Source organism: Xiphophorus maculatus, chromosome 22, assembly GCF_002775205.1.
Source record: "Xiphophorus maculatus strain JP 163 A chromosome 22, X_maculatus-5.0-male, whole genome shotgun sequence".
In the NCBI taxonomy this organism is placed as follows: Eukaryota; Metazoa; Chordata; class Actinopteri; order Cyprinodontiformes; family Poeciliidae; genus Xiphophorus; species Xiphophorus maculatus.
Window position 1 is genome coordinate 3076506 of NC_036464.1, and position 15116 is coordinate 3091621.

Sequence of the window (15116 nt, forward strand, 5' to 3'; positions counted from 1 at the left end):
AGAACTCTGTGAATTACATCCTCACTTCCACCAGAAGGAATCAATAAGTCTGGTTTATCTGGACCAGCGGTACTCGGGTCCAGTCCAGAACCGCCGTCCTGCTCCAACACTGAGTCAGAGGGTTGGTTCGGTACCGGGCCGGTTCAGAGCCGCTGAGGGACTTCAGCCATTTGACCCAAACCTGGAAACTCGGAATATGTGGCTCTGAAGGCGCGCGGCGCCCCCTGGTGGAGCCAGCGGTCACTGCAGCTGTTGTTAAATCTCTGGTCTCAGAAAAGTTTCATTTTCAGGGTTTTTCCAGTATTTTCAGAATCCTTAGAGTTTTAAACACATTCAGACCAAAACAGTGTTATAGTTCAACTTTAAAGTTAATCCTCCTGCAGTTTTGATTACATTTGACTGAGTTGAAATATTTTATTTTTTTAAATTGTGAAATGAACTGAAAAGTTATTTGTTGCGTATTTCCTTTAACATGAATGTGAAAATCTGTGTCAGAAATCTGAAATTAGTCTCAATTCATCTGTTTTGCTCAGAACATCCAGACAATTACAATTATGAGAAAAGATTTCTAAAATCTGGTAACATAACAGAAAAATGTGCATTTAATAAACCCACTGAACTGCAAATATTAATGCTAAGAATAACAGTTTGATTCAAAGGCGTCAAATTAAGAATCAGCAAAGAATCATAGAGTCAACCATTTATTGAAATCACATCTAGACATCAGACTGCAGAGCAAAACATCCCATAATATCACATCAAATAACAGACAATAGAAAAGATGCTGTCGGGATCTGTTCCTTATCTGTGTTTATTTTGAGTTTCTGTCTCTCTGAGTCTCTCCTTGATTGTCTCTGTGTATTTAACCTCACCTGTGTTCTTTGTTCCTCGTCGTGTTTGTCTAGTTTCCAGTTGTCACCTGTGGTGATCGTTGCTCTCTGCTTCTCTGTGTTCTGGACTTTGGGATTTGCATCTTATTAAATCATCTACTGTATCGCTACCTGGGTTTGCTGCCTCACCACCACTCACACCACAAAACCTGACAGATGTAGATTTTGTGTCTCATTTGAGTTGAGTTTTCAAAAAGCGAATGTTTTGTTTTTCATTAAACTCGGTTTTAATCAGAACCACTGATTCTAGAAATGATAACAGTTCATGTATGCAACTATTTATCCTCAAGCATCTTCATCACTGTTAGTTTCTTAATCATTTCTTTATTTTTTCTGACATTCAGGTCAAAAAGTTTCTGGTTTGTTTTAAACAGAGATTATTCATTTCCGCTTCAGCAGCAGCTTTGATCTCCTTATCAATATTGATCAGAAATATCTGATCAATATCGTTTTCAGTGAAGCAGATCATCATGCTGGTAGACACGTACCGACCGGTGACATCACCAGGTGAGAATGACCGAAACGCCGGGGCTCACCTGGAGGCCCCGCCCCACGGCTTTATAACGAGGCGGCCAGGTGAGACCGCAGCAAACACGCTCTGCTCGGATCGGACCTCCAGGATTTGGTGACGATGCAGCAGATGAACGAGTCGGAGCTCCAGCTGCGGCTGGCGGCGTTCAGCTTCGAGACGCGCTTCGATGAGCGCGGAGCGATCCAGTGGATGCAGGAGAACTGGTGAGAGCTGCTCTTCTTCTGCTTCTTCTTCTCTCGAGTCCCTCAGGGGGGTCAGAGGGTCAGGAGAAGGCACATCTACCTTTTAAAGGTGCTGACTCCATTAAGAATCTCCACAACTTTAAATAATACTGACTTAAATTTAGAACACTACATCCATCTGAAATGATTCGGGTGGTTTAATTACTGACCCAGTCCAGACTTTGTTTCGGCTGACCCACTCGGAACCGAGAAGTCCGTATTAAGACGCAGTTTCACCGAAACTGGTCTGTTTTAATAGAAACTGCTCCAATGAATCAGTTGCTATAACAACACAGTCAATAATCCTAATAATTAATTTCATCCAATTAAAGACTTTTAAAATCCCTGAAAAGAAAAAAAGTGCTGCAAAATAAGCCAGGTAGTAAAGATACACATTAAAATTAGGCAAAATCATATAAAACACAAAACCACCATGTTGAAGTGAGAACATGAAGATCCTAGAGTTTTCCCTGGACCGATCATTTGCTGCTGCTTCAACTTCTCCGTATCATCTGGTTCTTTCTCTCTCTGTGTTTCATTTGGAAGAATCGTTATTTCCATCTGCAGTGGAAGAAAAGAAGAAACTGGTTATAAAAGACAGATAATCACTTCAGCAGCTGTCCTCCAGGGGGCAGTAGAGACATCAGGAAAATTCATCATGTCATTTTCATGCTCACTCCCAGCATGACTGACTCTTTTGGGGTAATGTTAGGAAATCTCAGGGGACTTTTAGTTTGTTGTTAAATCCAGATTAATTTGCTTTTATTTAACCACTAACTGAAAAAGCAGAACTTGTAATTTACTTGATAGTTTCCAGTCTGAAGTCTGAACTGGCTGCCAGGTCACACAGCTGCTCCACATCTGGGTCCTTCAGCCTGTTGTCAACCAGGTCCAGTTCTGCCAGATGGGACGGGTTGGACCCCAGAGCCGAAACCAAAGACAAACAGCTGATCCCAGTCAAGCTGCAGTTCCTGAGTCTGGATTAAAAATAAATCATTAAATGTGTTTAAAATCTCTTTATGTGTAAATACAGTAAAATAATAACTACTCACTTTAAACCATTGAGTTGATGTTGTTTTTGTTCTGTTGGGTTATATTATGTTTTTATTCTGCTTTATATTATAAACTGTGTATAATATTGTTCATCTTCTCAATAATCCAACAAGCTCTGAACATGAGTTTAGACTAAATCTTGTTGGGTTTGTTCACACCAGCACCAGTTCCTACATGAAATTAAATCAGTTATGATCTGTATGAAAACCATGCAGGTCACATTTTATTTTCCTGGTATAAGGTATTAAATATGCAGCTGATCATTACCATATCAATTCAATAATTCATCAGTACCCAATATAAAGACAGTGATGGTGCTTTTACTTTGAAAGAACATTTTTAGTTTTCAGAGTCCACTTTTTAAAGCTACCATGAATGAAATTACAACAGAGTAATTTCATTAATACTAACAATAATCTTTCTTAACCATTTACCAGGTTAATTTGTGAAATATTTTGTAGCTTTCAACCCTTCAACTTTATTCCACAATGTGGATAACAGTCACATCTAAGATAAAGAGACTGGCTAGATTCTAACATGTGTGGTATATCTGCTTTTATTTTAATTATATCCTGACTGAATACTTTTGCCAGGTTAAGATTAAAGTGTGTCATACCTCAGTGTTTGGAGTTTGCAGTAAGGACTCTTCAGAAACCCACACAGCTGCTCCACACCTGCATCCTTCAGCCTGTTGCTGCTCAGATCCAGATGTTTCATGTAGGAGGGGTTGGACTTCAGAGCTGAGGCCAGATGTGCTCCACTGCTCTCTGATAAACTGCAGTTGATCAGCCTGAATAAATCAGAACACATAATGTACATACTCACCCAGTCTTTTACGATTAAGTATAATTTTATTATTGATTATTGTTCTCTTTTGTCTAATTGTGAGAGTTTGTTTTCCAGATGGTCTCCTCCTGCCATCCATGTCTTCCTGACTGTCTGCTGTCATTTCTTGGGTCAGATTTTAAGCTCAGAAAACAGAGGAGCCAGAAAAGCAGAGAGACACGAGTCCTTCGTTAAAAAATTCACCTGAAACTGTGTTTGCAGTCAGACCTAGTAAGACTTATTAAATATTAGAACCTTGTAGAAATCATAAAGTATGACACAGTAGCTAAAATGACTAATAAGAGTGAAAGCACAACCCCTTGTGGCAAATCTGTGGAAGAGCACATCGTATCTAATGAACAGCTACTTATTCTCATTTTGAGTTTTATTCCAGAAAATTTGTCCACAAACATTGATGCTTAGTCAAAATGCCCTAAAACCCTCTTGACTAAAATTTTAAAAATGTAAATGTTGGTGGCTTTTAGAAAGTTTGACTTAAACACTGTAGCATCATCTTGTTGCCATGCAGGCCATGAATGGTTAAACTACAGGAACCTAGTATAACAACTTTTAATACCACAACAAACAGCAATAACTTATTTTCAGCTTCAGTGAGAAGAGGAAGAGCTTTATTACATGAAAATGCCCCCTGCTGAAGGAGTCATATTGTTCAAACTTTACTCCAGTTTGATCACCGATAGTCTGGTAACACAAGGTTGTCTGTTTTATGGGTATTTTCATTTCCCCAAGAAATTTGGCCTATGAGGAATTTGACTGGAAGAAAAAATTAGGCAATTTCAAATTCTCCTGGTTCTTCCAAATTTTACAAAAACATGCCACCATATTGTTGAGAGAAACTGTGGTATGACAGTGGACCACTCATATTGTTTGGGACTCCCCTCCCCACTAACGTAATATTGGTAAGACATTAAAAGGGAAACAGAAAAGTACTGTGTTGACTTCCCTAAATATTCTGTAATGTTTGTTTAAGGAACTTTAACCAACAAAGACCGGTGGTACATGCTGCACATTCTCTTGCTAGTTGTAAGGAAAAGTGTAACAGCAAAGTGGAGGAAATGATCTCTTCTAACTAAAAACGAATGGACACATAGATTGAAACAAGTTTAGACAATGAACCGGCTCACTGCAAACCTCTAGGTGAAAATGGACATTTTAGGTGAAGATTGAATACTTAAATGTTTGATTCTGTGAAAAATACCCTGTCAAGAATTGTTTGTTTGTATCAATATTTGTTGAATGACTTTTAATCAAAGTAAAAACTAAATTTGACTCTCGAATGGGATTGAAGGCACTGAATGCGACTGATTTCTTTTTAACAACTGTATGTAAGAATGTGTTGGTAAACGTAAATTCAGCAGAATGATCAAGAATATTCTTGATTTAAAAACTAAGTTAAGCATTCTAACATGTTAATATACACAGAATCTAAAATCAGCAACATAGACATTAATTGATTACCTCAGATTCTCTAGTCTGCAGTTTGGACTTTCTAGTCCAGCAAACAGAAGCTTCAGTCCTGAATGGGGCAAGCCGTCATAGCTCAGGTCAAGCTCTGCAAGATGGGAGGGGTTGGACTTCAGAGCTGAAGCCACAACTTCACAGTGAGTCTCAGACAGGTCACAGAACGTCAGTCTGCAGAGAGACATATAACACTATATCTGTCAGGGTTCAGATCATTGCTTCAGTTAAACACTGAAATCTTTATTAGAAGGTGCCGTCTGCTCAAGAAGGTTTCTGATAGCCAAAGAAGTCTTTGCAGAAATTATTTCCAGTCATTTCTGTTGTCTAAGCAACAATTTTGAATTTTTTTTGATTTCCCCAATTAAACATGACATTTTTCTAAATACCAGCTGAAAAGTCTGACACATGAAGACCAGCAGATGCTTCTTAGGGATGCTGATGTTCTGACCGCACTTGGCTGCACTAACAGTTTGTTCTTATCTGATTCATTAGCAGTTTATAATAACTGAGTAAGAAATTACTCTAAAATAATTTATTATTCAGACCACAACTCCTGTGTGCTGGGGTATTCTAGGGTTTCAGGGTTTTTGACTCACACAAACTTCCTGCAGTTCCTCACAGCTGGGATGAGTCTGCGCCGTCCTTCCTTTGACGTGTTGTACCTCACTAGTTCCATTTCGTCTAGAACCTCTTCTGACATCTGCAGAATGGAGGCCAGAGCTGAGCAATGGATCTCAGAAAGTTCACACTTTGATTTGTTCTTTGACTTCAGGAACTCTTGGATCTCCTGATAAACTGAATGGTCCTTCATTTCCACCAGACAGTAAAAGATGTTGATGCCTTTGTCAGGAGAAATGTCTTCAGAGCTTGTCTTCTTCAAGTTGTTGATGACTCTCTGTATGACATCTGGACTGGTCTTAGTCTGAGTCACCAGGCCTGCCAAAAGTCTCTGGTTACAGGGCAAAGCAAAGCCATGAAGGAAACGAACAAACAAATCCATGTGGCCATTCAGGATTTTTAGGGATCTTCTCAGAACTTGATCCAGAAACAGATCTATAGATTGACTAGGACGATCACTGATTCTAGAACTTGATGATGGATTTGAGTCGCTGGGTTTTCCTTTTTTGATGTCATCCAGGAACTTCTCCACCACCTCTGTGTTCGTATTGGTGAAACAGTGGAACATGTAGACTGCAGCCAGAAACTCCTGGATGGTCAGATGAACAAAGCAGTAGACTGGTTTCTGGAAGATCACACTCTCTCTTTTGAAGATTTCTGTACAAACTCCTGAGTACACTGAGGCCTCTGTGACATCCAGACCACACTGTTCTAGGTCTTCTTGGTAGAACATGATGTTTCCTTTCTCCAGATGTTCAAACGCCAGCCTCCCCAGCTTCAGAAGAACTTCCCTGTCAGCCTCCATCAGCTCTTGTGGACTTGTCTCATGTCCTCCATGGTACTTGTTCTTCTTCCTCGTTGTCTGGACCAGCAGGAAGTGTGAGTACATGTCAGTCATGGTCTTGGGCAGCTCTCCTCTCTGCTCTGAGGTCAACATGTTCTCCAGAACAGTAGCAGTGATCCAGCAGAACACGGGGATTCCACACATGATGTGGAGGCTCCTGGAGGTCTTGATGTGGGAGATGATTCTGCTGGACAGCTCTTCATCACTGAACCTCTTCCTGAAATACTCCTCCTTCTGGGCATCAGTGAAGCCTCGTACTTCTGTTACCCTGGAAACACATGAAGGAGGGATCTGATTGGCTGCTGCAGGTCTGGAAGTTATCCAGATGAGAGCCGAGGGAAGCAGGTTCCCCTTGATGAGGTTTGTCAGCAGAACGTTGACTGATGACTTCTGTGTGACGTCAGAAACCAGCTGACTGTTGTTGAAGTCCAGTGAAAGTCTGCTTTCATCCAGGCCATCAAAGATAAAGAGAAGTTTGCAGACAGCCAGCTGCTCTGCTGGGAGCTTCTGGAGGGTTGGATGGAAAACATGGAGCAGCGTGAGAAGACTGTGCTGCTCATCTTTGATCAAGTTTAGCTCCCTGAACGAAAGCAGAACCACCACACTGACATCTTGGTTCTCCAAACCCTCTGCCCAGTCCAGAGTGAACTTCTGCACTGAGAAGGTTTTTCCAACACCAGCGACACCATTGGTCAGAACCACTCTGATGGCTCCATGTTGGTCAGGGAAGGATTTAAAGATGTCATGGCACCTGATTGGAGAGTCATGGAAGTTCTGGATCTTGAAAGCTGTCTCCAGCTGCTTCACCTCATGTTGGGTATTAGCCTCTTCACTCTGTCCCTCTGTGATGTAGAGATCAGTGTAGATCCTGTTGAGGAGGGTTGTACTTCCTGTTTCATCACTTCCTTCAGTCACACATTCACATCTCTTCCTCAGACTGATCTTATGTTCCTTTAGAACCTCCTGCAGACCAACATCTGCTGAAAGATGAGACAAACAGCAACAAAAAACGATGTATTTATGTGTTCATAGCGCAACATAAAATACAGTTTTCAGAAATAAGACCATTAGGAGACATTTATTCTCACCTTGAAGAAGGCAGTTCTTATTAGTTATTTGAAGTGCAACTCTGGTTTCAGGTCTTTTTCCACATTGGGAACTGGGAGGCTGTCCAAATGAAGCACACTGGTCCCAGTGAGAGTTGATGTGTTGAATCCTACATAAAGAACAGGGATTTCTTTGTTTCAATTGGAAACTTCTCACCAAGGAGGTCAAAGGTCACATGTGGGGTACCCCAAGGTTCCATCCTAGGACCCCTTTTATTCAATATTTATATGCTCCCACTAGCTCAGGTTATAACAGGAAATAATATTAGCTACCATAACTATGCAGATGACACACAGCTCTACATTACGATGTCACCAGGTGACCTTTGACCCCATCCAATCACTGAACAGATGCTTAGAACAGATAAATGTGTGGATGTGCCAAAACTTTCTCCAGCTGAACAGAAACAAAACTGAAGTTATTATTTTTGGACCTAAAGAGGAACAATCTAGAGTTATAGATCTAGAGTCAATGCACAGCTTCAGTTATTACAACTAAAAACCAGCGATCAGCCCGAAACCTGGGAGTAGTGATGGACTCTGACCTGAACCTCCAGAGCCACATAAAGACAGTTACAAAGTCGGCCTTCTATCACCTGAAGAACATTTCCAGGATTAAAGGACTAATGTCTCAGCCAGATCTAGAGAAACTCATCCATGCCTTCATCTTCAGTCGTATTGATTATTGCAACAGCGTCTTCACAGGTCTGTCCAACAAATTAATCAAACAGCTGCAGCTGATCCAGAATGCTGCTGTTGGCGTTCTGACTAAAACCAGGAAGATAGAGCACATAACACCAGTTTAAAGTCCCTCCACTGGCTCCCTGTAGCTCAAAGAATAGACTTTAAAATACTGTTGTTAGTTTATAAATCACTGAACGGCTTAGAACCACAATACATTAAAGATCTGCTGTTGTTGTATCAACCTTCCAGACCTCTCAGGTTCTGGTTCTGGTTCTGCTCTGCATCCCCAGAACCAGAACCAAACGAGGAGAAGCAGCTTTCAGCATCTATGCACCACAAATCTGGAACAAACTTCCAGAAAACTGTAAAACAGCTGAAACACTGACTTCTTTTAAATCTCCACTAAAAACCCACCTGGTTAGGATTATATTTGAAATGTAATCAATTACTAATTTATTGATGGACCTTGACTTAATGATTGATTCTATGTTGCTTTGTGTTTCTGTGTTTGTTATGATGTAAAGCACTTTGAAATGTCTTGCTGCTGAAATGTGCTATACAAATAAAATTTGATTGATTGATTGATTGATGATGATTTCCATAGTTTATAGAAACTGAATACTTCAAGACTTCATGACCAAAATCCCAGCACTGTTTCTTCTGCACATAAATGTTCTTTTTGTCTCTGAGAAGAAAATGACATATTGCGATAAAATTGACCAAAGAAAAAATATTCTTTCGCTGTCCTTTAGTTACTCTGATGTGTTCTCAGTACATATCAGTAATCAGTAAATAATCTGGTAATTACTGACCAACATCTTGGATAATCCAGGAAGTTGGTAAAGTGTCAGCATTTTACAGCAGAAACCTCTTCTGGGCCGTTTCCTCAGAGGTGCCTGGGGCGGCATTGGATACCCCAGAAATCGGATTAGCTACTCTAACTGGCCTAGCCCACCAGAACTGTCAATCAGTTTGTTCAGATTTTAATGTTCATGGATTAACATAAAAATATGCTTGCATCCTATTTTCTTAGAGCAGACTAAGAACTGGGTCTCACAGCATTCATAGTTCTGAAGGGCTGAATTCATATGAAACTGTTAATTCTAACCTGCTGGGTGGGAAACCGTGAAGAGCTTTAAGATCCGGTGTAAGCGCATATGGTGATCAAGTTCTTAGAAGACAGTGAGACATGAAGGTACTTTGTCCAGTCCATTTACCTCAGAAGTCAGCTCAACTAGCTGAACAGACCAGTTTTGCTTGTTGGTTCTCAAATGTATTTTTATTTTGTTTTTTCCCTCTTTTCTGTATTTTTGGACCGGATTCTCCTGGACATTTTTTCAACCTGACTTTGTTCTCATGTGTTATTGATAAATAGAACAATTTCGTTCAGTTGGCACTAAGTTACATAGATCTGTACAGTTAATCTCCGCTGAGATAAATGACAGCCACTGTAACAAATGAATCTCCTGTATGGGTCTTGCATGCTTAGCAGATCCATGTGTTTTATTTGGTGAATCAATAGCTTGTTTTTTCAAACTTTGGCCAGTTTTTTATTGCAAGCTAAGATTGCAGTGCATTTAAATAAAATTGCCATTTTAGTGTGCCACCCTTTTAGTTTGCCCTGCAGGCACCCCACCCCTAAAAGAAAACAGATCTAGACACACCATTGTTTATCCTAAGCTAGGAGTCTTTCTCAGCGTCACCATCAGGTTTTCTAGGTTTAGGGACCGCCCCTTTCTACCCTACCCTTGCAACCTTTACATGGTTTATCTGCTTGTTTTCACCCTTTTACCTTTTTAGCAGTGATCCGGGATCATCTGAGAAGTTTAAAGGATCAACTTTGGATGAGTCACTTCTCATGGACGGAGAACTTGATGAGGTTATTTTGTCTCGCTCTGACTTTGAACCAACCATCTTGAGGACTAAACAGAAAACAAAGAATCAAGATATGTTTCCAAGGCTACAGAAGAAGTACGACAGATAAAGTTTGGTTTTAAATATCTAATAAAATATTTCTTTATTAATCTACAGTTCATGGAAAGTAAGTAGTAAGTAAAAGACTTTAGATAAAACACTCACCTTGTCCGATATCCATACGAGTGTTGACTGTAAAATGGTGCCTGAGCTCAGAATAGTTTCTGTTTCATTTCCCTGTTACAAGAAATCTTGACTCATTCCAGGAAGTGACTGTACATATGCTGTGTGTGTGTGTGTGTGTGTGTGTGTGTGTATGTGTGTGTATGTGTGTGTATGTGTGTGTGTGTGTGTATGTGTGTGTGTGTGTGTATGTGTGTGTGTGTGTGTGTGTGTGTGTGTATGTGTGTGTGTGTGTGTGTATGTGTGTGTGTGTGTGTGTGTGTGTGTGTGTGTGTGTGTATGTGTGTGTATGTGTGTGTATGTGTGTGTGTGTGTGTGTGTGTGTGTGTGTGTGTATGTGTGTGTGTGCAGAAGTGAGAACCAGGCAGAGAACAAAAACAAGTGGGAGGAGAGTAAAGCGTTTATCAGATCAGAATCGGCCAATAGGAGAGCACAAATTTTACGATGCTGTTAAATTTTGAGAACATAAGTAGTTTAATTTGCAATAATGAAAATTAAACTACTGCAGATCACAGGCAGTCTGAAACATTACAGTAAGGCTCATGAAAAATCATTATAATTAACCATAGTAACGAGATGTTTAAATAAAAATGTGCAAAGCATGTTAATAACTGCAGGTAGCAAAGTTTATTGACCTAAACAGAAGATCTATCTCCTTCAGTATATATTTTTTAAAATTCAGATCTAAACTGAAGACAACCAGAAATTATTCTTTTAGAATTCTCCAGGAAGAATATCATCCAGACGTTGCACTATACATTTTTGTTGTTCATCATTTTGACTGACAGCATCAAAAAAATTCCATCATAATTTACTTTTACCAGTCAGTTTTTATGATGATAGTAATGACATTGGCTAGTCAGCTGCATTTCATTTTCAGCTGATTAATTATTCAACAAATCAAACCAGTATTCAAAATCCCATCACACAGAAAGCAAATGAACGCATCTTTGACAAAAACCACCTATTGTGGCCCCAGTAACTACATTTAAAAATTAAAGTTAAACAACTCAAATTATGAGACTCTGTCCTGATCTCACAGCCTCACAACTTCCTCCTGGTCCTCCTCTAGACCAGTGGTTCTCAAATGGGGGTACGCGTACCCCTGGGGGTACGTGGAGGTACTGCAGGGGGTACGTGAAGTTTTTCAAAATATCTTTAAAAAATCAGCAGGCTCCTCATAATAAGTCTTGGGAAAAATTATTTTGTAAAAAGTTCGATAAAATATAAATGTGTGTTCATGCACTGAAATTTATAGATAGATAGATAGATAGATAGCATTTATTGTCATTGAACAGAATTCAACGAAATTTCCATTGCAGCTCCCGTGCAAAAGGTCAAATATATACAGTATAAATAAGCAAACACACAATAATAATAATAACAATATATACAACTAAATTAACTAAAGGCACTTAACCACACCAAGAAGTAGCAGCAGGTCCAATTATGGCAAAGTACAGATAATGTGACAGTGCAAAGTGCAGAACAATATGGCCGTGTGGGGGTGGGGGATATGTATGTGTGACTGCGAGGTTATGATATGTGTGGGAGGGGGGGGCGGCAGGGAGTAATGGCTCTGACGGCTGTGGGGAAGAAACTGTTTCTCAGTCTATTTGTTGTAGTCCGTATATTCCTGTACCGCTTGCCTGATGGCAGCGGCACAAACAGTCTGTGGCCCGGGTGGCTGGAATCCATGGCTATGGATCCAGCTCTCTTCTTGACCCGGTCTGTGTAAATGGAGTCCAGGTCTGGGAGGGGGCATCCCACAATGCCTTGTGCTGTTCTCACCACCCGTGTCAGTTGTTTCCTCTCCAGTGCTGTGCAGCTACCATACCACACAGTCATGTTGAGGCAGAGGATGCTCTCGATCATCGCCCTGTAAAAGTTCACGAGCAGCCGTGAGGAAAGTCCAGCCCGTCTCAGTTTCCTGAGGAAGAAGAGCCTTTGTTGTGCTTTCTTCACCAGGTGGGAGGTGTTTGTGTTCCAGGAGAGGTCAGAAGTGATGTGGAGGCCCAGGAACTTGATGTTGTCCACACGTTCCACCACTTCTCCATCTATGAGAAGGGGAGTGTGATCCGTCCTCCTGGACCTTCTGTAATCCACAATGACCTCCTTGGTCTTCCCTGTGTTCAGCACCAAGTTGTTGGCTGAACACCACTGAGTGAGCTGCAGAATCTCCTCTCTGTAGTGGGTCTCGTTGTTGTCTGAAATGAGACCCACTACTGTTGTGTCGTCCGCGTACTTCACGACTGTGTTGGTGGGGTGGATGGCCACGCAGTCGTGTGTAAACAGGGTGAAGAGAGCTGGGCTGAGCACACAGCCCTGCGGCGTGCCTGTGTTGAGGACCAGTGGGGACGATGTTGAGCCACTTATTCTCACCACCTGAGGCCTGTTGGTGAGGAAGTCTCTGATCCAGTGGCACAGTGAAGCGGGCAGCCCCACCTCGAGTAGCTTCAGCACCAGCTTGTCTGGGATGACGGTATTAAATGCTGAGCTGAAGTCTACAAATAGCATCCTGACGTAGGTGTTGGGATGCTGCAGATGGGTCAGGGCTGTGTGCAGAGTGATGGAGACAGCATCCTCTGTTGACCGGTTCGCTCTGTAGGCGAACTGAAGGCTGTCCAGGTTTGCGGGGATGAAGTCTCTGATGTACCTCAGAAGAATCCTCTCAAAGCACTTCATGATCACCGGGGTCAGAGCGACGGGCCGGTAATCGTTCAGGCTGGTGATGGACCTCTTCTTCGGTACAGGGATGATGGTGGAAGACTTGAGACACTCAGGAACCGTGGCAAGCTGCAGGGACAGATTGAAAATGTCCAGAAACACTCCTGCCAGCTGGTCGGCGCAGGTTTTCAGCGTCTGGCCTGACACCTTGTCCGGTCCTGGAGCTTTGTGGGTGTTGATCCTCCTCAGGGTGGACGTCACCTGATGCTTCTGTAAGACGAGAGGCTGGTGCTGCTCTTCCAGTTGGGGTAGATGTACGGCTTCTCTGCTGCCCGCCGTGTCAAAGCGGGCAAAGAAACTGTTTAAGGTGTCAGGCAGGGTGGGGTCGCGGCTGGTCAGCTGACTGCTGTGTTTGTAGTCCGTCATGGTTCTGATGCCTCTCCACATGCTTCGGGGGTTGTTGTTGATGAAATGTTCCTCAATCTGCTGTTTGTACTGGAGCTTGGCCTGCTTAATACCTTTTTTCAGTTCCGACCGGGCCCTGCTATAAGCCAACCTGTCTCCAGACCTGTAGGCAGCATCCCGGGCTTTCAGCAGGGCCCGTACTGTGCTGTCCAGCCATGGTTTCTGGTTTGGAAACACTTTTATGGTCTTAACAGGGAGGACAGCGTCGGTGCAGAACTGAACATAGGACAGAACGGACGATGAGTATTCCTCCAAGTCTGCGCCGTCCCTGAACACACTCCAGTCTGTATGCTCAAAAGTACTTAGTTTCAATATCCTTTAAAATAAAACGGTTTGACTGGTTTTATACCTTCCTGGTGGTCACCGTCTTCTGTTTTTCTTTTTTGTTTAACCATGCAATGTTTGCAATATGGATGTATTTGTCAGGTTCACTGATATAAGTTGTTTGGCTTTAATAAATCAGACAGTGATTTTACAGCACTGTACCTCTTTTTTATTCCAAAAATGTTTTGCCCGTGTCAGGGGGTACTTGACTAAAAATATATTCTTAAGGGGGTACATCACTGAAAAAAGTTTGAGAACCACTGCTCTAGAGGAATCTGCGCTACAGTTTAGGTCGGCATTAAAAAATCCAACTAATACACAATTTCATGCACAATTTCTTTATTTACGTAGAAACACTTAATTATAGATCGTAAAAAATGCAGGTGGATTTTGCAGACCTGACAGCTACAGAAGCAATATTAGCATTAATCCATCATTTCACATTAAAAACTTCAAAACCTTAATTACAAGAAAAGCACAATCTTTACATAAGGTTACACCAGTGTTCCTCCATACCTGTCCTGCATGTTTCAGATGTGTCTTTGTTCCAGAACACCTGATGCAAATGGTTGCATGACCTCCTCTGCAGCCATCAAGGCCACCAGCCTGTTAATCAAACATTTATTAAACTCATGGATGTGGCAGAAAGGAAGGACCAGCATGGAGAAACACTGTGTAACCAAACTTAGTTACAATATCTGGTGTCTAAAATATATATACTGTATATAAATTCAGTTTTAAACAAATTTACAAGCAAATAAAAAACATCTTTCTGAAAATCAATCAAATTTATTTGGTAACACTTTATTTGACAGGGTTACCTGACATGACACTGTCATCATAATCATGATGTCATGAACATGAAGGCGTCTTTATGAATCTATGACTGTCATGAAGTGTCATTTGGTAAATAATGACACTTTAATGCAAAGTTGGCACTTTTAATGGACTTTCAATGCAACTTTTAGAGCAACTATGCTGCTGAACCATTTCAGGTAATAAATAAAATATATCCAACTTATTAACATTTAGTTTATTTTGGACTATTTCCCTTTGGTAACAGTTAAGAGCAATTAAATAAAAAATATTAAAGAAATGGTGCAACAAGAATAAAACAATACTAGATTATGGCCAAACAAACTGAAGTATTTAGCAACAAGCAAATAAGAAATGATGTGAAACCATAATAAACAGTATTAAAATAAAAACAATTCAATCAAATTTTTGATTATAACTAGACTATAAATTGCATTGGAAGACTCGTTTAATATGTATAAAGCTAAAATATCAAATGATTGCAGCATAAAA

At 41.0% G+C, this 15116-nt stretch overlaps 1 protein-coding gene across 3 annotated transcripts; it reads right to left on the reverse strand.

Annotated features, from left to right (window-relative positions):
- Nucleotides 1-688: 688 nt before the first annotated feature.
- Nucleotides 689-10494, reverse strand: LOC102222142 (protein NLRC3-like). 3 transcript variants are annotated; one of them, XM_023327568.1, is made up of 8 exons: nt 10335-10492; nt 10048-10177; nt 7554-7681; nt 5600-7445; nt 5001-5174; nt 3313-3486; nt 2447-2620; nt 689-2204 (listed from the first exon to the last, which is right to left on the reverse strand). In XM_023327568.1, the coding sequence occupies exons 1-8, from the start codon at nt 10348-10350 to the stop codon at nt 2195-2197; spliced, it is 2652 nt and encodes an 883-aa protein (XP_023183336.1). In that variant the 5' UTR covers nt 10351-10492; the 3' UTR covers nt 689-2194. The 3 variants fall into 3 exon arrangements, with proteins under 3 accessions (XP_023183336.1, XP_023183337.1, XP_023183338.1); XM_023327569.1 differs by having other exon boundaries at nt 5600-7442; nt 10335-10491; XM_023327570.1 differs by lacking the exons at nt 689-2204; nt 2447-2620; nt 3313-3486; nt 5001-5174 and having other exon boundaries at nt 5596-7445; nt 10335-10494.
- Nucleotides 10495-15116: the final 4622 nt, after the last annotated feature.